The sequence below is a fragment of the Lithobates pipiens genome, unplaced genomic scaffold, assembly GCF_037356315.1.
Source record: "Lithobates pipiens isolate NorthernLeopardFrog02 unplaced genomic scaffold, aLitPip1_a1.2 Scaffold_18, whole genome shotgun sequence".
NCBI lineage: Eukaryota > Metazoa > Chordata > Amphibia > Anura > Ranidae > Lithobates > Lithobates pipiens.
Genome location: NW_027507758.1, coordinates 293,898,820 through 293,921,983, shown reverse-complemented (window position 1 = coordinate 293,921,983; position 23,164 = coordinate 293,898,820). Strand labels below are relative to the sequence as shown.

The 23,164-nt window shown below is 41.7% G+C and overlaps 1 protein-coding gene across 2 annotated transcripts; it reads right to left on the bottom strand.

The window, feature by feature from the left end:
• Positions 1 to 222: 222 nt before the first annotated feature.
• Positions 223 to 22,696, bottom strand: ZBTB24 (zinc finger and BTB domain containing 24). Of its 2 annotated transcripts, XM_077487139.1 has the most exons (7): positions 22,576 to 22,696; positions 20,403 to 21,318; positions 19,187 to 19,354; positions 9,525 to 9,608; positions 7,418 to 7,501; positions 4,647 to 4,728; positions 223 to 1,136 (listed from the first exon to the last, which is right to left on the bottom strand). In XM_077487139.1, the coding sequence occupies exons 2-7, from the start codon at positions 21,295 to 21,297 to the stop codon at positions 326 to 328; spliced, it is 2,124 nt and encodes a 707-aa protein (XP_077343265.1). In that variant the 5' UTR covers positions 21,298 to 21,318; positions 22,576 to 22,696; the 3' UTR covers positions 223 to 325. The 2 variants fall into 2 exon arrangements, with proteins under 2 accessions (XP_077343265.1, XP_077343266.1); XM_077487140.1 differs by lacking the exon at positions 7,418 to 7,501.
• Between the last annotated feature and the right edge of the window lie 468 nt (positions 22,697 to 23,164).

Genomic DNA, 23,164 nt, shown 5'->3' with positions numbered 1-23,164 from the left:
TTTAGTATTGAAACCAATCTCGGTGTCTTTGTGGAGCCTCCTACCTATTGAGCCCAGAACGTACATGGGATTTCGACTTCAAGTATTCACAACGTATTTTCCCAGACTTGTGATCACTTCACTGCTTCTGTAATTATCTGTAGTATTTCAGCTCTCCAGCTTTAAGTGTTGCCAGGTGTCTACTTGGTAATTGACTGGCAGACAGAATGAAGAATACCCAGATTATAAACTCACTGTTGTGCTTCATCATTCATTCACTTTCTTTCAAAAAAATCAAAGCAAAAACATTAACACTTTAAACCAAAAACAAGAGATAGAATTTTTATCATACAGGTGTTGAGTTTGTAGCGTCCAGGGTTGTGTTTATAAAAGAGACAGCATCAGCTTGTATCTGAAATGTTTGTGCAGGGATCTGGGCCCCTGCCATGGGTTGTGATAAAGGGTTTACATTGATAGTTTGTTGAATGTGGTCAGAGACTCTGACACTTTGGCTCAAAATACTCTGAGATGGATGTGCTTGCACCTGAGTTAGCGAGGTTTGCCGGTCTGTATGCGTCAAGTGAATTTCATGTGCTCGTCCTTGCAGTTGGTCCAGTGTTTCCTTTGACAGAGTGATGACATGCATTGGCTCCTGCAGCACAGTTTGTACCCTGTTCTCCATTAGTTCGATGTTCTGGATAGATTGAACATGTTGCTGCTGGGAAACTGACAAAGTGTGCAATGGCGGGGGCTGATGAGTGATCAGTGCAAGGTTATTTTGGTCTGTAATGCTATGAGGATCATCAGTTGTCACAATACTAATACCCGAGCCATGACTTGACATGAAGTTCAGGTTGTGGACACTGTCTGTCACCAATAATTGGATTTCCTGGCCATTAGAAGCTGCTAGCTGGTATTGCTGCAGCTGAAGTATGGTCCTTGTATCATCAGTGCTTCCAGTGCTTGTGTCCTGTGTCTGCTTTACTTTATTGTGAGTTTTAATATGAGTCTTCAGATTGTCCATGCGGGAAAACTGCAAATCGCATTGTGGACAAGAGAATGGCTTCTTTCCGGTGTGCAAAACGCTGTGTCTTCTCCTGGCACTGGCATCTGTAAAGGCTTTCCCACAAATGTTGCAACAGTGAGGCTTTTCCCCTCTGAAATGATAAACAGTAAACATGATAACTACTTAAAACAGGGTTGATTAAGTTCAGCAGTAAAATCATTATTCTACCTCACTGTAGGTTTCCACTTATAATTCATATAACGCTTCTAATACATCGGGGTTGATTTACTAAAACTGGAGAGTGCAAAATCTGGTGCAGCTGTGCATGGCAGCCAATCAGCTTCTGACTTCTGCTTGTTCAATTAAGCTTTGACAATAAAACCTGGAAGCTGATTGGTTTCTATGCACAGCTGCACCAGATTTTTCACTCTTCCGTTTTAGTAAATCAACCCCAATGTATTGTAATGTTGCTCTCAAAATGAATCCAATTGCCACAATGTACATGGAGACTAAAATAGAGATGTTTTCACAGGCAGAAAAACAAAAATAAAGTACCTCTAAGGGACACCACACATAGTCAGTGTTCCTGCATGCGTCATATGCAACTCAGTGCAGTGCAATTTTTATCCCATTTATATGAATGAGCCTAAAATCACACTGGATCGCACCAAAAGTAGTGCATACGCTACTTTTCCGAAATGCACTGCACCAAATCTCATGGTACTGAAATACCATGTGATCCAATGCAGGCAAACACTCTGCATTTGGGGTGTCATTAGATGTCACCCAGGCCTGGCTGGAGCCAGTACAAGCAGCGTTTTTGAATGTTACATGAGCATTTCTATGGATGTTTGTAAGTAGCTTTCTGGCTAATATTCAATAAACATTTAACAGTACTACACTATCTCTCATCTTTTTTTGCAGAATTTACCCGGGGAGAGTGAAACCACAGTGGAGGATACTATCAGTGGTACCGCATGCCTTCCCCGTGCTGGGTAATCAATGGTGCAAGACCCATGCAGCTTCACACTATGGTAGACCCGCTATAATTTGGGGTCTAACCATTTCGTAAGAGGCTGTGTGTTTCTATGGTGGTGGGCTCATTGGTTACACAGTGTTGGGTTTACAAGATATGATGGATATATTTGTTCTTGAATAAACTGTTTGTGTATGGATACTTTATTTATAGGTCTCATAATTACATGGGACTCGTGAGAATTATTATATGTTATTCACTGAATTGTGGCGTTTTATTTTTATTTAAGTATCACATTGTGATTATGTATGAATTCACTTAATTATGTTGGTTCATTTTACACAGCACAACTATATTAGGATTCATTCAATGCCATCTATATGCAGAAGTAGAGGAGAAGTGGCTGGCACAGCTGCTGGAACACTGTACTTAAACACAAGCTGTCAGTCTATTACTGCCTAAGCAGCAACCCATCCCTTCTGATATGCAAGTCATTTATTTGGTCCAAACTGTCACAAATTATTTAAAGTGCTAGGAATCCTGGAATTATCATTTAATAATTTGAGGGGAGGTGTTGGTATACTTTTGGCCATATGAAATTTAGGAATGATGGAAAATGTCTCAACGAATAACATCAAAAAGCTTTTCTTTTGGGGAGTTTGGTCCATTTACCACTTAAGGACTGCCTCACGCCGATGTATGTCGGCAGAATGGCATGGCTGGGCACAAGCACGTACCTGTACATTGCTTTTTATGTGCCCAGCCGTGGGTCCTGTGCTCCTGTGACCATGGCCGAGGGACCAGCGGACCGGATCGCCGCAGGTGTCCCGTGATCGAGTCACAGAGCTGAAGAAGGAGGAGAGGTCTGTGTAAACAAACCTCTCCCTGTGCTTCCCTGTGTGGCTGTCACCGATCATCTCTTCCCTTTTATAGGGAAGGACGATCAGTGACGTCACATGCCAGGCCACGCCCCTACAATAAAAAAAACACATAACTTTCATACATAACACCTACACTGCCCCCTAGTGGTTAACTTCTTCACTGCCAGTGTCATTTACACAGGAATCAGTGCATTTAAATAGCACTAATTACTGTATAAATGACAATGGTTCCAAAAATGTGTCAAAAATGTCCGATGTGTCCACCATAATGTCGCAGTCACAATAAAAATCACTGATCGCCGCCATTACTAGTAAAAAAAAAAAAAAAATTATATATAAAAAAAAAATATAAAACTATCCCCTATTTTGTAAACGCTATAACTTTTGCACAAACTAATCAATAAATCGCTAATTGCGATTTTTTTCCACCAAAAATATGTAGAAGAATACGTATTGGCCTAAACTGAGGAAAACATTTTTTTTTATATATATTTTTTGGAGATATTATAGCAAAAAGTAAAAAAAAATTGAATTTTTTTCAAAATTGGCGCTCTATTTTTGTTTATAGCGCAAAATAAAAAACGCAGAGGTAATCAAATACCACTAAAAGAAAGCTCTATTTGTGGGAAAAAAAAGGACGCCACTTTTGTTTGGAATCCACGACCGCACAATTGTCAGTTAAAGCGACGCAGTGCCGAATCGCAAAAAGGGGCCTGGTCCTTTGGCTGCACATTGGTCCGGGGCTTAAGTGGTTAATCCTAAAATGTTTCTGTTGTCATGAAACAGACCAGGTTGCTGAGTGTTGTCATCCAGGGACTAGGAATTGTGTTACTGGCAGAAGTAAAAAATAAAATAAAAAAATAAAAAGTAGTCTAAGGACAGGTAAGCCCAATATATTAGTTTCTTGTTTTTGTGTTTAGATACACCGTTACTAAACCCAGGACCCTGCATTCACTATATCTAGTCTCCCACAGTACACAGAACATTAAAATGCAATTATTTTCATAAGTATAAACTGCTAAATACTTTCTCTCTCTCTTCAGCAGAATATAGCAGTCTTGTGACTATCATTGTCCGGCAGAGCACTGGTTAAAGCTAGGAGGACTTTTCATTCTCCTCTGACAGTCCTATGAGGCTGCATAACCCCTGACCCTTTGTCTAGACAGTGCCGATTGGCCCTGTGATGATCACATGCAACCTCCCAAAAAAAACTCTAGCGATACACACCAAACTGAGAATGTGCAGAGTGCCCCCAAGACTCTGTACTATAAGCAGATGAATTGGGGACTATGGAAGAAGGGGAGGATCAGAGAAGGCAGGATCTAATAGCATTTTTTACACAATGCAGAGTATTAACCCCTTAGGTTCCACAGTGAGTATAACAAGCATGCTTTACGGCATATACACATGGATTTTACTGTTGTGGGTTTAGTAACACTTTAAGCATTCTTACATATGCAGCAAAGAAAGGATGAAACTCACTTCAAATTAAATCAGTCAGAGAAGTTTTTTGTAAGGGAAAATAATGTTTTTGGGTAGACTTGCCTAATTAGGAATAATACATTGAAACATGAAACTGTTTAGAATAGTTAAGAAAGCCATCGTACCAAATCTAAACTAGGGAATAAAAAAGGAAAAAAAAAAAAAAAAAAAAAAAAAAAAAACCTTGAAACAAAACAGATTACATTTATTACCCTTACTTATCTTATCATTTTTACATTTAAGCAGTAAATACATTTTGAGGTTTGTGTTGTGATTTGAAAGCTTATGTGATCCAAACAGATGAGAACACAAGCCACTATACCTGTGTATTCGAATATGTGTCTGCAAAGAGGTTTTAGCAGTGAATGACTTTCCACAGATCTCACATGTGTATGGCCTCTCGCCTAAAGAAAAAGAAAAGAGATTATTTAATTCAAATACATAAACCGACTTGTTCTTTATGAACACAGACACTTCAAAGTTTATGACAGATCTATTTAACACCTGCAATGAACAGATTCAGACACTTTACATTTATGGAAGTGCTAGGAGGGAATACGGCAAACCTGGGAGGTGTACAATGGAAAAACATACCAAAAACAGCACCCATTTAGAAATAAAAATAAAATGTGGAGGCGTTTTTTGGGAATGGTCTTTAAATGGAACTATGGAAATAAAAATTACATATTCTATATGACATATAGAATATGGTTTATGCCTAGCATTAATTTGTTTTTCTGAGGTCTCCCATAACCCAGGGATCCTGCCCGTACACACATTATTATTGCACTTTTTTTTGACAGGGTGACAAAAACTTGCTTTGCAGTAAAATTGCACAGCACCATTATCGCCCTACAAACAAGGTAGTCTTAGATGAACATGCACTTTTATAGTCTCACCTCGTAACACCTGTAATATGTCAATGGTAGTAGTTTTAAAAACATTGTGCAGCTTACAAATTGGTGCCGTACCTGCAGGCCAGTGGTGACTTTCTAACAGTCCATCCAAAAAACTACTATTGTAAAAAAGCCTAAAATCTGAATGTAGTGTATAATGGACATGGGAGAAGACAGCGCAATGTGCATGTGCAAGTCTTGGGAGAGAGCTTTTTCCTGTGAGCTTGTTCCAGTGCGTCCCAAAACCTAGGAAGGACAGGGCTGGTCTCTTACACAGGTAATTTTTCAGCCAGGCAGAGAGGAAGCCACTATTGGCCTACATGTATGAGATTTAAAGTGCAAGTTCACCTTTACAGAAAATCTGTAAGGTGAACTTACACTGAACCCCCTCCTGTTCCCCCGGTCCCACTGTATTTGAGGCCAGTGATCAGCTGCTAGGAGACATCGGGTCGCCGCTTCACTCGTCCAGGGATTTGAAATCCCTGCGGCTTAATCTCCTAAACGTACCTCATAAATGGAATGTATAACAGGCATTCTAATTGGTCGGCACCGACCAATCAGTACCCGCCTAGCCCGTCCTGTCAGCAGGGGAGAAGAAGAGAGAAAGCCGCAGGGATTTCAAATTCCCAGACCGGTGAAGCGGCGACCCGATGTCTCTTAGCGGGCGATTGCAGGCTTCAGGTACAGCAGGACCGGAGGTGATGGGGAGGGGGTCCAGTGTAAGTTCACCTTACATATTTTCTGTAAAAGGTGAGCTTACCCTTTTATGGAAAGCAAATTTTGAAAGCTGCAGTGTTTTTTAGAACTACATGGTATGTTTTACTACTAATGTGAACTTTAAACAGACTTTTTTTTTTTTTTTTTTAATAAAAACACTTAAAAGGGTTACTAAACTCAAGACCCTGCATTCACTATATCTGGTCTCCCACAGTACAGACTATTAAAATCCAATTATTTTAGTAAATATAAACTGCTAAATACCTTTTCTCATCAGCAGCATATAGCAGTCTTGTGACTTCTATCAGTGACTGGTTAAGGCTTGTAGGAGGAGTTTTCATACTGCACTGACTGTCCTATGAGCCTGTAGGACCCCTAACCCACTTTCTGGATAGTTCCGATTACATGCACTCTCCCAAGAAAAGAAAAACTCTTTAGCAACACACACCAAAACTGAGCATGTGCAAAGTGACCTCAAAGGCTCTGTCTTATCAGGAGATAGATTGTGGACAGGCCAATTTTACAGTTGTGGGTTTAGTAACACTTTAAAGCCTAACTGCAGCTAATGGCTTTTATGCAGTTACAGCAACAAATTGTAAGACTTTGCAAACCTTCTGTTATGATACACCTGGACATATTTAGCTGATCTGAACAGATGAATGAGCTTTAAAATGATTATTTTTGTGTGAATATTATCACTGTTGTAAAGCCTTGTTTCTGCATATACTTTATAAACATGTGTACATGGAGTTAGGCATTATGGCTCATTTGTTATGCAGGCTCTACTCCACTGATCCTCTTAGCCAACTATGTTCATTACTGAAAACAACAGACTACTTGTAGTTCCAATGCCTAGGCTTTAAAGGGGTTGATTCACTAAAATTGGAGAGTGTAAAATCTGGTGCAGCTGTGCATGGTAGCCAAACAGGTTCTAACTTCAGCTTGTTCAATTAAGCTCCAACAATAAAACCTGGAAGCTGATTGGTTTCTATGGAGAGATGCACCAGATTTTGTGCGCTCCAGGTTTTAGTAAATCAACCTCTAGGTGACAAAGGGAGGAAACGCGGAGTCATACTTTTTTCATGTCAGGTACTTTTTGATGACAATAATGCCGACATATTCTCTATCAATTTTTAGTTATTGTCAATTTAAAACTAGCTCTACTGTAAAGTAGATATTGGAAGGACATTACCAGCCTACCATAGGCACCATCATTGATGACACAAGGCTTACTGGTTATCAGAATGCATGTCAATGGCCAGGGGCGGGCCCAGATGCTGTAATGCAATGACATTCAATTAAAGGAAAGGGTGGTTAGGACCTAATCATTCACTATATACCAACAGATGAGTTCTTGCCATTGCTTAGATGTTAGATTTTTATTCATTATCTGTTAGGTACTTTTGTACATTTTCAAGTTATCCCACAGTGAATCACCATGTGGTACACATACAGTATTTACATAGGAATATAACGGTACCTGTATGAGATCTTAAATGCTTTTTTAACTGTGCAGCATCCATGAATTTTCTTTGGCAGACATTGCACTCTGGTAACCCGCGGCCTTCAATTGATTGCATAACAGAAAGAAAAAAAAAACACAAAACGCAGAGTACACTTTAATTTATTTGAATCTGTCACTACAAATGGTAAATATGATTTGCCTTAAGTACTGCAATAAACTCTGCACTGCAAAACGGTAATAAAAAATACCTTAATCGCTTTACAAATATGCTGTGTGCTTTTGTTAGAACACACTGTACTTACTAAAACAACTTCTGACAATCATTGTAAATGAGGACAGCAATAAAACCAGATATGTAAATAATATTTGACCTATCTTGGCCGTTTAGGTTTGCACAGAGTTTTGGGGTTTCCAGAATGCCAAATGACCCAACTTTACTATGGAGGTAGAATGAAAGTTGGAAGTAGCAGAAAATGCTATCCAGTATCACACCTATTAAAGGATGCTTCCCCTTTGCTCTGATCTGCTTACACATTGTAATAAATGGCTTTCTGAATACTTTTTTTTAGTTTTATAATGCAGTCACTTAACCGCTAAGCGCCGGCTCATTCCTCTCTCTCTCTCTTTGCAGCCAGTTGGAGGGAACTCCTCTCCCAGCCAACAACACCTCAGCAATTATGAGAGCTACAAGGATGGTGTAACGCTAACACATATGTGCTCAAGGAGCTAATGTGTAAATTGGATATGCCTGTATAAATAATTTTTTGCTAACCTGATCCAGAATATCAAAATGCCAGAGAACTGGAGTTGGAGGGTATATTGGACACCAGTTTTTTTGTGGACAGTAACTCAACAAGTATTAAACAGTCGCTCTTTGCTAAGCATACATACAAAGCCATCCACAACCCTGCCCCAAACTGAAAATATCACCCAAATGGCCCTTTTTAGTCCTCCCAAGACGGCTTGTTATCTAGCTCCTTTGTTACTTTTACCCATGTTTGCCTCCAGGACTTCTCCAGAGCTTCTCTCATCTTCTGGAACTCCCTATCCTATTTATTCTATTTCCTACTCTGTCCGCCTTCACTCCTTGAAAACCCATCTTTTTAGGGAAGACTATCCCACCTTAAGCCAATGTTAACAAATGGTGTGGTATATAAGGCTTCAATAAAATGGTGACGGGCAAGCTTCCTGATGGCGTCTAATATGAAATGCATAGAGGCTGCATGTCTGCTCTCCACTGGCTTCATATCCAGATTTGCTGGTTCCCAACCCTTGTGTTTTGAAACGCACGCTGCGGCTGGTAGAACAGTGTGCACATCTATCCTAAGCTGTACATGTCAGTGTTAACTTGTATATCTCAATGTAAATGTACATTGCATTACATATTTGTTTGTGTATACTGGCACTTAGCATATTGCGCTATTATTGTTCATATGCTTTTCCCGAGCTATATTGCCTGATTATCAAAGATAAAGGGATTGTCTCCACTTATGTTTTGGTTGAGAAAAAAAAATCCATTATTCTCACAAGGCTTTTTTAGTTCAAGGCTCTGGTGAGTTCGCATTTTTTATGCGCAATTTGTAGGACACCGTTTGCCAACTTTTTTTTCACAGTGATTGGACTTTTTTTCTTTGTGGAGATATATTGAGGAAATTTAATTGGATTACTTGCATATATATATATATATATATATATATATATATATATATATATATATATATATATATATATATATATATATATATATATATATATATATATATATTTTTTGGAAAGTTTGATTTATATGAGTTTATCACAAATGTTGAAAGACGAAGGTGTATATACACGAGTTAGAGCCACACCTTTTCTCCTATACCAATCCCACCTTAATGTAACATCTGGATTATTACTCTCCCCACCAACTCATCTACCACAGTTATTATAGTTATAACCTTCTAGATCAGTTTATAGATTATTTAAATTGTAAGTTCTCATAAGTAGGGCCCTCCTAACCCTCCTGTATTTAACTGTATCCCCCTTTCTTTTGTAAAGCACTGTGCAAATGGGTGTTGTTACATATGCAAATTCTGTATAATATTAATACTCTAATGATAGAACAGTACCCATTTCCTATACATACCAGAATGCACTCTGTAATGACTCTTTAGCTGTTTTCTCTGACTGAAGATTTTCCCACACTGGTCACATGTGAAGGATTTTTTTCCTAGTGAAATAAAAAAATTGACAAATAGATTTATTACAAAACAATCTCTTATACCATGTTGTGTAAGTTCAAGCAGATATCTCAGATGTTGTTTTTACCAAAACAACTAGAAAAAAAAAGGGTTGTTCTTCTCTGCCCGTTTTTTAAATACGGCAGTTTTTGAAAACTTTAAATAGTTCAATTTACCATCATTTTCAGAAAACTACATGTAGACTCTTATGCAACTTAACCATTTCCGTTACAAAACAAATCCGACTCATACTGCAGAGACCTGTCATGTCCATAACATCTCTACTCCAATTATAGAGACCTATTCTGGTAACCTGAAACATCTGCCACTGCTTGCTATGCTTTGAATGAAAAAGAAAGTTGACTAAGCTCTTGTTTCATCATCTGGCACAAAAGTGTTGACTTTCTTTTCAGTAAGCTGTAAAGGACCGGGTCACATTCAAAACACTCACAAATGTATACAAAGGAAAAGCCCTGCGACAAAATAAAGCACTATACCTCAGGTTGCCCACTCCGGTCAACTAATCAGAACCTTCTCCACATTCCCAAGACCCGTTATAAATCAAAAGGTGAACAAAGGTTCACAGTCCAAGGACCTCAGCTATGGAATGCTCTACCCGCGGACATCCGCTCGGAAAAAAAACATCTGGCCTTCAGGAAGAAGACCCATCTCTTCTGGAGACCCAGATGGCCACTGGTGGAAAAGCGCCTTGAGGCAATTTAGTTCACATATGTAGCGCTATACAAGTTACTCATTCATTCAAAAGTGCAGGGCTTTCTGGGTGACCACAGTGGGTTCAAACCGTGAACAAGCAGAATACAGGAATACATGTCCTGGGATAGGTTTCACATCACTAGTGGACCCCTGGAACAGGAGTTTTCCCATGTTGCCAGCAAAAGGGGGTCCTAATGCTGTAACGCATATATGTGGAATCAGGGAAGAAGGGCCTTAATGCCCAGCCGTCACACGTGTTCAAGGTGTGTGTCTACTGATCAACTTCTGTACAACCACTGAGACGAGTTTTCCCATTTCGATCAGCACCGCAGCAAGAACCTGCAACACTGTTCAGTGTATTCTCATGGCAAATATTACTTAGAAGTGTCAGAAAAGCATTTTTGTTCCCCTCTCTGATTGGATTAATCTTTGATACAGGAGCCTGATTTTTCCTAGATTAACTGTTAAGGTGGAACGACATTTACCTGTTTCAGTGCTGTGATGCCCCTGAGCTCCCTGCCAGCTGCTAATCTCTTCAGACCAGCAGCTTCTAGGCATCAATTGCCAGCCACTTTGATCGCCCTGAGATGATATCACTCTTGCAAATGCGTGGGAGTTCAGCCAGTTCAGTGTACAGTACAGAAAGGCATGCAAGCGAGCTTTAAATGCAGAAGAGACATGCTTAGGTCTCTTCTGCATTAAAAATGTTGCCTGTCCACAATTTTTTTTACTTTTTCTTTTGAAGTGGAACTTTAGTCAGAAAATTAAGTCCTGCGAGATCACTTCAGGCTGGTCCCTTTTGCAGGTTTGCTATGTAAGACATTAAAAGTAAATGTCTAAACTGTTTAACATCCAGTAATACACTGTTTCACCCTGCTCAGTTGCTCACAATTTTAGGCACTGCTAAATTTGTAAAGGCCAATCTGCTTAAACCAGAATTAAACCCTCCTATCCTTTAGGTTGCTTTCACACTGAAAGCGTTGGCCATTAGCGCTAAAGCGCCGCTCGTTTTAGAGGTGCTTTAGAGCTGTTTAAGCAGCACTTTTGCACTGCTTTTCAGCGGCTACCAGGGTGTGTTTCGTCCCCCAAAAAATAAATAAAAGGGTAAAAACTCCCTTTTTGTGGTGCTTTCAAAGCGCTTTGAAAGAGCAGCCTATTCATCCCAATGGCCAGGGCATTTTAGGAGCGCTAAATACTGCACTCCCGGGGACGTGTCCAAGATGGCGACCGATGCAGAGGCATAGTGTGAGAGCTCCATTACTCTGCCTGGTATTTATCCTGTTTCCCTGCAGGGAACAGTCTTCTGACCTGGTATGCCCAGTAAGTGCAAGTTGGCAACGCACCAGAAAGCCTCCCCATCCCATATACAGCCTCGTGGCAGGAAAGCGGGGCCCCACAAGCTATCCAACATGGCATCGCAAACAGAGGAAGCAGACCCAGCGATACGAAAGCACGATAACTTTACTGCCCTGATGCTAGCTATACCTATCAAACCACTCAGACGGGGAAAATCTACTCCATGCAGCTGGAAATGGGACTAATCCGAAAGGATATGGATAAGTTCCGGACTCAGCTGATGGAGGTTGAGCACCGTGTGGGGAACGCTAAAGACCTGTTTAGAGACTGCTCCACCTCCCTCCATACCTTTACTACTAAAGTGAAGGCACTTGAAAACCAAGCCAAGGACTCGGAAAACCGCAATCGGAGCAACAATCTCCACATCATAGGGTTTCTGGAGGGATCGGAGGGCTCCAATCCTGCAGCTTTTACTGAACAACTCCGCAAGCTGCTCCCACAGATGGCATTCTCCCCGTTTTTTGCTGTAGAACGTGCCCACAGAATGCCGGCGGCTCATGGAGCTCCCGGAACCCCTCCACGCGCATTTATTCTTAGGCTTTTGAATTTCCGAGACAGGGATCTGGTGTTGCAGGAGAGCAGCAAGATTGAGGCCCTGCATTTTGAGGGATCCCGCTTATGATTTTCTCAGATTTTCAGTGGAAACACAGAAGCAGCGCAAGTCTTTCGACCACATGAAGCTCACCCTGAGACAGAAAGGCCTGAAGTATAGCATGTTGTTTCCTGGGTTGTCATACCAGTTATGTTTTTTTATTGTTTTTGTGTTTTTTTCAATGTCATCTATGAGATATATGTGTGGGGTACTGAGAATTTTGGATAAAGTACCTATGTATTTGTTCTTACTGCAGGGTCTGGGTGGGGATCCAGGCAGGGGATGATGTTTCACTAATATGCCCCTTTTACCATGGCCCCTTTGAGATTACTCTGCTGGAATATGCAGGGGTTGAATTCTAAATTCAAACGCTCTCTAGTTTTCTTCTTTCTTAAAAAGATACCTCCCACACATCTGTATTTTGCAGGAGACTCATCTCACTGGGTCCAGGGTGCTCTCCCTTAAAAAACCCTGGGTGGGTTCTTATCACTCAAGCTTCTCCTCACATTCCCGTGGGGTCAATATCTTGGTTCATAAAATGCTTCCCTTCATGCTGTTGGATCTCCACCTAGACCCAGTTGGTCAATATGTGGTTATGCATGCCATAAGTGATCGGATAGATGTGGTCTTAGTTGGCCTATATGTGCCACCCCGGGCAAGCCTAGCGGTTTTACATACACTCCAGGCCGTTGTGGCTATATATCCTACTACCAATATAATTATGTCAGGGAACTTCAATATGATCCCCAATCCCAGTGCTGACAAACTGACCCCTGGCCTGACGACTGACTCGGCCCTGTCTCGCTGGGCGGAGCTATATGGACTGCATGACACATGGCAGTGGAAACATCCATATAATAGACAATTTACATACCACACTGCTACGCATACAATGTTGTCCCGCATAGACGTGATCTATGTCAGTGATTCCTTATTATCCAAAGTGGCTGCAGTCTATCTTACTGCATGGCATCTCAGATCATGCTCCAGTCCTAGTGAATCCCAGCACCGACTCAGGATTATGAAGACTATCTAGGTATTGGATCAGTCGGACGCATTTAAAGCCTATGCTAGAGGTAAATACCAATTTAACGTTGCCAAGGTTAGAAAGGAGTCCTGACTCAAACTCTCTGAGGCCGAGACATAGGCTCCAAGACTGGAGGCACGATATTCTGGTTCCCTGGATCACAGTAGGCATAGGGATATGCTCTGTCTACAGAGAACTAGCGCTGCTTCCTGTCGGCATTTCCACCTTGCCCAGACTCAGCGCATATTTTAACAGGGAGAGAGCCCAGGCCAACTTTTGGCTTGGTTGGCGGTGTAAAGGTTGGGGAGCACTTCTATCAAGGACATCAAGGATGAGGATGGTACATTACTCTCTGATCCTGTACAAATCAATTCCAGATTTGAGCAATACTACACTCATCTTTATGCCTCCAGGGCTACCTACTCCCCAGACGAACTGTCGACATACCTAGACACGGTGGAGTTCCCAACCTTGACCACTGTAGCCGCGCAGAACCTGGAGAGCCCTATTACTCTGAAAGAGGTCCAAAGGGCTATTAAGTCTCTATAGGAGGTTAAGACCCCGGGTCCTGATGGACTCCTACAAAACCAACCTAGAAGTTATAGGCCCCTACTATTTTGCAACACTCACCAAAACACTAGAGTTACATTGCCTTCCGACATCCATATCAGAGGCCGTGATTGTTGGCATACCCAAGCCTGGAAAAGTTATGCTCATCCTATCAGCCCATATCACTAATTAATGTAGACACCAAAATTCAGACTAAGATATTGGCCAATAGACTGAACTCGGTTATACTCTCTTTATTACATGGAGACCAGACGGGCTTTATGCCGGGCAAGGGTACAGATATCAATATTCATCAGCTCCACACTAATATAGCACTTTTCCGAGACAAAAAACATGAGGGAGGCAATGGCCTCACTGGATACAGAAAAGGACTTTGATTCCGTGAAAAGGGATTATTTGTGGCAGGTACTCAAAATAAATTTGGTTTTGGCCCAAATTTACCACCTGGATTAAGCTGCTATATGGGTCCTTTGTAGCTCATGTGCATACTAAGGGTGTCCTCCTCACCCGGTACAAGACAGGGCTGCCCCTTGTCTCTGGGACTCTTTGCTCTTGCCATAGAACCCATGGCTATCCTGATCCGCTCGGCAGATGAAGTGGGAGGACTGATGGTGGGACCTTTGGTGGAACGGATATCGTTATATGTGGACAATACTCTTCTATATCTGAACAATAACTCTCTTGTGATGGCACTGGCGATCATAGATAGATATGGTAGGTTCTCTGGGGTTCAAATTTATTGGGGTAAATTCAATGTATTTCATCTGACTCTGAAAAATGCTGCTTCCAGGACAGTGCAAGCACACTGCCCAAGTGTGAAAAGACACACTGGAATGAATGGGAGGTGGTTTTCAGGCACTTAGCAGAGGCTATTTGTAGCGCTAAAGTGCCTGAAAAACTCCCCAGAGTGAAGCTAAGAACGTAGCTTCTGTTTAAACTGCAACTGTGATCAGTTATGACACTAGCCATTTGATGGTTTGACAGTTTGGTTGAGGACACAAGCAAATGTGACAGTTCGCAATCCCGGCATGTAACTTTTTTTGAAACTGTTAAATGAACGGGCTTATTCTGCTTTATGGTTTACTGTGGTTCGGGGGCTCTGGGCTTCAGCAAAATAGCAGCCACCAGCAAGAAGCAAGTTGTTATGGGTAAAGTTCCGCTTTAAGGTTCTAATTTAAATTCTACCAACTGTCATTTTCTATCCAGTGAGAGTGCCCTTACTGGCCATTGAGACAATCTCCCTGGACCTTGGAATGGCAGTTGGCAGCACCTGGCCAGGAAGTCAAATGATGTCAGGCTTCAGTAATAAAATGAACCTAAATCGAAGGAGGGCACAGAAAAAGCTTTTATGGGTACTAAAGGTACAGCAAGCATCCTGTGGCGTCTGCTGTAAGCAGCACTTATATTTCAAAATCTGTTCACACCATGGTGCAGAGTCAGTTATTCTGTACGGGAGAAAAACTGACATGACACCCAAATTGGTGTGAATAGGGCACATAACTGACATGCATGAAAACTGATGTCTCTGAAAGTAAAATCTATGCAGTTATCCCATCAGTTTCAAGCACATATGGTGTGAACGAGACCTAAAACTGAGCACATTTTAACTTAAGCCCCATACACACTATCAGTTTTTCTGCTGAGTTTTTCCTTTAGATTTACCAAAACCATATAATATGAGGTCAAACCTTAGGAGTTTCAATTTGTATGCAATCAGGCAGGCCATTGCACTACATTGTTTTGGTAAACCTGAAGGAAAAACTCAGCAGAAAAACTGATAGTGTGTATGGGGCTATAAAGGTTGAATCAATAATCATGCATTTTAGGAGGAGAAAAAAAAAAAATCGAATTCATGTACTCTAGAAGGCAAAAGAACGTCTGCCAGATGAAAAGAGACATGCTTTGACTATTGTAACTAGAGGTCGACCGATAAGGGTTTTTCTCTGGCCGATGCCGATATTTAGAAATCATGGCGGCCGATAGCTGATATATGATGCCGATTTTTTTGGGCCGATATGTTAGGCCGATTTGATTTTATTTATTTATTTTTTTCCTTTTTTATTATTTTTTTTTTTAATCCCCCTTGATCTAACACACCTTTCCCACTGGGGCGTTTTTCAGGCGCTTTTGGGCTAAAAATAGCGCCTGTAAAGTGCCTGCAAAATGGCTCCCCTGCAGTCTGTGTGAAAGACAGAGTGCTTTCACACTGAGGCGATGCGCTGGCAGGATCTTAAAAAAAAAAAGTCCTGCAAGCAGCACGTTTGGAGTGGTGTATACCGCTCCTCCACCACTCCTGCCCATCGATATGAATGGGCACCACTGCCGAAGCGCATGCAATGCGATTTGGCAGCAGTGCTTCATGGGCGCATTTAACCTCTTCCTTGGCCGCTAGCTGGGTTATATGTGCCCCACTAGCAGCCAAATAGCACCGCTAAAATGATGGTAAAGAGCCGCTAAAACTTGCGTTTTATCAACGCCTGCCCGCTCCAGTGTGAAAGCAGTCTTCATAAGTGATACAGAAAATTTCTTACATTTAAACATTTATTAAACAAAACAAACCTCCAATCAGTTTACTTGTATGTATGATTTAGATAAAAATAAAATAAAAACAGCAAAGTTAGCCCATTTTTTTTTTTTTCTCGTCCAAAAGTTTTGACTACCTGTTTTTATTTAATATATAGGTTTTTTTTTTTTTTTTTTTTAAATAGTGTATTTTTTTCCCCAAAAAAAATGCATTTGAAAGACCTCTGTGCAAATGCCGTGTGACATAAAATATTGCGACAACCGCTATTTTATTCCCTAGGATCTCTGCTAAAAAAATATATATAATTTGGGGGGGGGGGTCTAAGCGATTTTCTGGCAGAAAATACAGGATTTTTACTTGTAAGCAACAAGTGTCAAAAAAGATTTAGTCTTTAAATGGTTAAACTGAGAACTTCTACACACAGAGATGATTTCATTCATTCAAGTGTAAACATTGTATCTTTCTGTTCTTTTCTTGGCAGGCTGCCCAGAGAGGAGACAAGTGTTTCTATGACCACTCAGGCAACTTACACTGACTTCTATTACAGAAGTCATTTCAAAGTCCCGCTGTAGTTCTAAATCGGCTTTTTATCAGCACAATCGGCCGATCTCTAATTGTAACTCCCACCTCATTGGCCTAACTCTGCATAGGCTATCCCCAGTTAGTCTATCATAAATGCTGCTGCCAGACTCATCCACCTTACCAACTGCTCAATTTCTGCTGCCCTTTCTCAGACAATTCTTCTGCTATCGCTCGCCCAACAGATAACATTCCAAATACTAACAACAACATACAAAGCCATTCAGATAGTTTCCCCGCGCTACATCACCAACTTCTTCTCAAAATAAAAACAAATTGTCCTCTTTGCGCCTCCCAAGATTTTCTGCTCTTTAGCTCCCTCATCACCTCTTCCCGTGCTCAACTCCAGGACTTCACCAGCGTATCCTCTGGAATGCCCCATTCCCTACCTCAATCTGTCTGCATTTAGACGATCTCTGAAAATGAATCACTGTAGGGAGGCTTATCCCACATCAACCCAACACCTGGAATTTTATTTCTCAAACAAATCAGTTCACACTGGTTTTTAAGATTGTAAGCTCTCAAGCAGGGCCCTCCTAATCCTCTTGTATTGAATTGTATTGTAACTCAGTCTCCTTTTATTTTCCTTTTCATCTTGGTACCCTAGCAATTATCACTGGGGTCACATTAGCTGAGTGAGGGAGAGAAACACTGGCATTAGTCAGTACCAGTGTACAAAGGTGTATTTGCTTTGGAAGAATACAGGACCTCTAATGTTGGGTGTCCTATGTGTGTGGATGTTGCTGCATTATGTAAACTATTTTGCGTTTTAACAGTTTAGAATAGGGTGCCTCGAAATTGCGCAGAATTGTAAAGGGTGCCTTGACTTTAAAAAGGTTGAGAAACAATGATCTAACCACTTGTCTACTGGGCACTTTCACCCTCTTACTGCCCAGGCAAATTTTCAGTTTTCAGCACTGTTGCACTTTAAATGACAATCGCACGGCCATGCAACACTGTACCCAAAACAAAATTATCAGCATTTAAAAAAAAAAAAAAAAAAAAAAAGTTGGAGCATTCTTTTGGTGGTATTTAACTACCTCCCGCCCACCGTATAGACAAATGACAGCGGGCGGGTTGTTCTGTTTTTCATATGACGTCACCCCAGTCTCACCGCCTTTGCGCGATCATGCCCATGCTGTGCTCGTGGAACACAGTGCCACCCTGATCTAGGTAAAGAGCTGAGCTCTTTACCCATGTGATGAGCTGTGTTCAATCACAACTGATCACATGTAAACAAGGAAATGCAAAGTTATTGGCTTTTCTCTCCTCACACTGACAGAGTGTAAGGAGAGGAGAGGCTTTACCGATAATCAGGGCACTGATCATTAGTGCCCCGATTATCAGTACAGCCCCAACAGTTCCCATCAGTGCGGCCAATCTGTGCCGCATATCAATACCGCCTATCGGCGCGGCATATTAGTGCCTCTGCATCAGTGCTACCTCATGAATACCCTTCAGTGCCGTCTCATTAGTGCAGCCTCATCAGTGACGGAGAAAAATTACTTATTTACAATATTTTCTGCTTTTTTTATTTATTTTTTTTAGAAAAGAAAAAAAAAATCCAGTGATGATTAAATACCAACAAAAGAAAGTTCAATGATAAACATTTTATTTGGGTAAAGCACTGCATGATAGCGCAATTGTCATTGAATGTTTTACAGTGCTGAAAGCTAAAAATTTGCCTGGAGAGGAAGGGGGTAAAGGTGCCTAGGGTTTTTTATTATTTGCTAAACAAACGAAGAAAGCTCAGAAATATATATTTATTTATTTATTTTTTTCCTTCACTGATGTGCGCTGATGAGGCTGCACTAATGTGCACTGAAAGACTGCACTGATTATCAGTGTAGATGTCCCCTGTGTGGATTTGCCGGTTATTAGCTCCCCAGTAGTCACGCGCTGTCAATGTAAGAAGAGGACTGCCAATAACCGGCAAATACCATTTACACTGATCAGATGTGATTGGACACAGCTGGTCACATAGTAAAGAGCTACAGTGATTGGCTCTGTCCCCCCCCCGATCTGTGATTAGCTGTGTCCTAAGGGGGCACGCTGGAAGCATGATCACAGGAGGATGTCCATAGATGCCACCCCCGCAATGTGAGCCCGCGCTGTAGCCATCATTTGGTTACAGCGCGGGCAAGAGGTGGCAAGACCATATTCCAAAAAAAAGTTATGACAGTAGATTTACAAAATACCTATTTACCTTCATGTAAATTCATGTGCTCCATCAGTGAGTTCCTTGTTGCTAGAGATTTATTGCACACAGTACAGTTATAGGGTCTCTCCCCAGTGTGTGCACGTTCATGGGCCTGTAGAGAATGCTTCTGGGAAAATCCTTTTCCACACTCCGCACACCTAAAAGGGCGCTCACCTGAAATGAGAAACATCAGGAATTAAGCTGGACATACATTATACAATTGGACAGCACAATCTATGCAAATATAAAGACACATCTAAACAATGATCCATTCTATTTATATCAAATCAGGCAGGCCATTGTACTACATAGTTGATGGCAGATCTAAAGAAGGTTTTACAATTAGATGGTAAAAGGTGTATGGGCAGTCTTTGCACAAAACAGAGAATCAGTTACAATATAATAAGGCGCAGGATTGGATTGGAATAATGAACAATGTAGGATCTCTAAACTGATTGTGGTATCTACTTTGGGTCCTAGGGCACAAGGTAACCAGTCCTAATGGGTACATAAATATGGAAAGGCCCCTCAATAGAAACTGATCTACAACAAAAAATAAAACTTATGGAAACCATATAAATGTTAATGTTTTGGTGCTATAACATATGCTATAACTATCTTAATTTTAGTCAAATTCACTGCTTAATGCCAGACATTTTTTTGGTTTTGGATAGTGTGGGAGAAGTACATTTTCTGACAATTTTTTATTTTCTTGGTGAACCCTTGGCCCATACAAGTGAAGCAGGAAGTCAGATTTTAATCTTCAGTTCTGCTAAATCATTTTATCCCTTTATTCATCATTTATTGTGACTGAGAATAACATACAATTTTATATCTTTACATTTTGTTTAGCTCTATTAACACACACAGTTAATTGAATCAGAGGAGGGACACAGCCTGCACACATTTACAGCGGATGGGCGGAACAAGCAGGCTGGATCATATACTTGTGCATCATCCAGCTCGTTCCGGGTTAGGGGCACGCAGCAAGCTGTATTGTGTAATTGCTATGATGGGTCATAGCGATCACATGATAACAATGTAAACAAACGGTCATAGATGAATTTACATTCATGAACAGCTTGCTTATAGTTGTGAACTGTGATTTGCCCACAGAAATCACATGGTACCTGGCTACCTGTACCATGTAATTAGTTTTAGCCAATCACAAATCACCACCATAAACAAGCTGTTCATAAATGTTTAAATGTTTACTTTGTACCTGTATGAGTTCTGCGATGAATAGCCAAGAAGTGCCTGTACTTAAAGGCTTTGCCACAATCCTTGCATTGATATTCAGAGCTTGATGGTTTCTTTTTCTTTATATTATGCTTTCCTGCTTCTTGCTCATCATTTTCCTCTGCAAGTCTGTAGTCTTGCAGCTTAACAGGCCTCTGGGCTTTGCGCTTGCTATGTCTCTTGAAAAACCCATGTCCTTCCACAGGCCTGGAATTCAGGTCACACGTTACCTCCGCTGCATAATCAGTAATAACTTCTTCTTCGTTTAGCACAGAGTCAACAAGAACACTCTTTTCATTGCTGTGTTCTGTGATTTCTCCTTCTGCCTCAGGTTGTGCCATGAGAATACCATCCTCATTCGTTTTTTCTTCTGCAGGCGGTTTCTTTGGTCTTCCTCGTTTTCGCTTTGGTACATCGCTATCTGTTATGGTGGCATCAGACTCATCAGGATGTAGGTTGTCTTGGTTTTTGCCTTCCTGGTAATCAGTGTAGGCTTTTACCAGACTGTCGACTTTTAAGACATGAGCAGAGGCCACTACTTGTTGTAGGCACTTTTCACTTGCATTCACATTTCCAGTGTAGATAAACTGAAGCAGCATTTCAAAGATCTCAGCAACCACTCCTTCCATCACATAAACAGACTGTCCAACATCTCCTTCATCGGCAAACATGATGGAGAAATATTCGCTGCTAGCTGCCAGTAAAGCCTTGTGTGCTCGAAACTGCACACCTTCCACTATCACTGTTATGTCACATAGGAAGTTCTTTTTCCTCTGCTCTTCCAAGCAGCAGAGCAGGCTATCCATGTGAGCTCTGCACTGGATGTTAATCTGCACATCTGGCGCTGCCTCTGGCTGAGAGGTGGATGCCTCTTCCATAATGTACAGTGGAGCTTTTGACTGAAATAAAAGCAAAACATTTCACATTATTTCCTCATTTTATTGGTACAGCATTATTGCTGCCATGTGCATTCCTACGAGCCAGTGGTTTCCAAACTGCAGCCCTTTGCTTGCCTTTATCTGTCCCTCGGGCACTATTTTTCCCACTGATCTGAGGCACTCTGCCTCCCACTGACGACACCGACGGGGGGCACTCTGCCTCCCACTGACGACACCGACGGGGGGCACTCTGCCTCCCACTGACGACACCGACGGGGGGCACTCTGCCTCCCACTGACGACACCGACGGGGGGCACTCTGCCTCCCACTGACGACACCGACGGGGGGCACTCTGCCTCCCACTGACGACACCGACGGGGGGCACTCTGCCTCCCACTGACGACACCGACGGGGGGCACTCTACGTAATAGGGTAGTTATTCCTGCGCTGCCACTATTATGAGATAGATCGAGGAACTGCTGCGTTCACCGAGATGAATCAAACCAAATCCACTGTAATACCTTAAACCAGAACAGCGCGACCACGGGGCACTCTATCTCCCACCGACGCCAGTGACGGGGGGGGGGCACTCTGACTCCCTTCTGTGCTGCAGCTCCCTAACCCCCACCCCACCCTTTTACTTACCTGAACTTGAGCTGATCCAGCTGCTCTCCTCATTGGACAGCTTGATTGATTGGACAGATTTGTCAATCAAAAGCTGTGACACAGGAGAGGGGCAGATGGGGTGTCAATGGACACAGCAGCAGGACTCGGCAGCTAGGGGACCTGATGAAGGGGAGGGGCCTGGAGCAGCGGTAGGGGGCCCCAGAAGAAGAGGATCGGGGCTTCAAAACCATTACACAGAGCAATAAATTATAGGTATGTTTGTTTTTATTGTTAATTCCAGTATAAGGTGTAAAAAGGGATTTGTAAAAGTTTTTTTTTTTCCTAACTCAGCAATCAGACAGAGTGGGCTCTATTTGTCCTGGAGCTGGAGAGGGCACAGAGGAGGAATTGTGCATAGACCCTCTATCATATTACACATGTATGCACACTAACTGAAGGGGGAACTGCCATGTAGATAAGAAGACCCTCTGCTAGTACCCTGAAATTTGTCATAGCTTCTCAAATGAAGCAAACAGCCCTACGTCGCCTGTGTACACAGCACAGAACATAAAGTGTACAATGTCGGGCTACCAGGTCCTAAAGACATGTCACATGACAGCCCAGAGCACCATACACCACTCCTGTACTATGTCCGCTATTCCCAACACTCACCTGTACTCACGTTACCTTCTCAGTGGACAGCTGATGACATCACGGTCATGTGATCGCGCCTAGCTATGACTCTGGGGCGTCATGTGATCACATCCAGGCGAGGGGCGGGAAGTTTCGGTTGTGTATGTTCATGTGGACACTGGGGGCGGCCATTTTTCTATAGTCTGTATATGATAACACAGGAAGTGCAGCAAACACGTCTCATTCGTGTGCACCACTCATACACAAATATTGCAGCCACCTTTCTACCTGCACTCCTCTCTAATTATCTTAAAGTAGAACTGAAGGCTTTTTTTTTTTTTTTTTTTTTTTATTAACCACGTCTGACACTTTGCTCCTACATGTAAACATCTTCTTTTTTGCTAGAAAATTTACTTAGAACCCCCAAACAATATTCATATTTTTTTTATATAGCAGAGGCCCTATAGAATAAAATTATGGGTGTTGAAATTTTTTATGCAACATGGTATTTGTGCAGCGTTTTTTAAAACGCAATTTTTGGGGAAAAATACACTTTAATCACTTCAATACCAGGCACTTATGACACCTTCCTGCCCAAGCCAATTTTCAGCTTTCAGCACTGTAGCAA

Coding starts and splice junctions, on each gene's coding strand:
- ZBTB24 (XM_077487139.1), bottom strand. CDS start 21,297: ATGGAAGAGGCATCCACCTCTCAGCCAGAGGCAGCGCCAGATGTGCAG. Junction 7,502..9,524: donor TCATTACAGAGTGCATTCTG/GTATGTATAGGA, acceptor AATCAATTGAAG/GCCGCGGGTTACCAGAGTGC. Junction 1,137..4,646: donor ACACATATTCGAATACACAG/GTATAGTGGCTT, acceptor TTATCATTTCAG/AGGGGAAAAGCCTCACTGTT.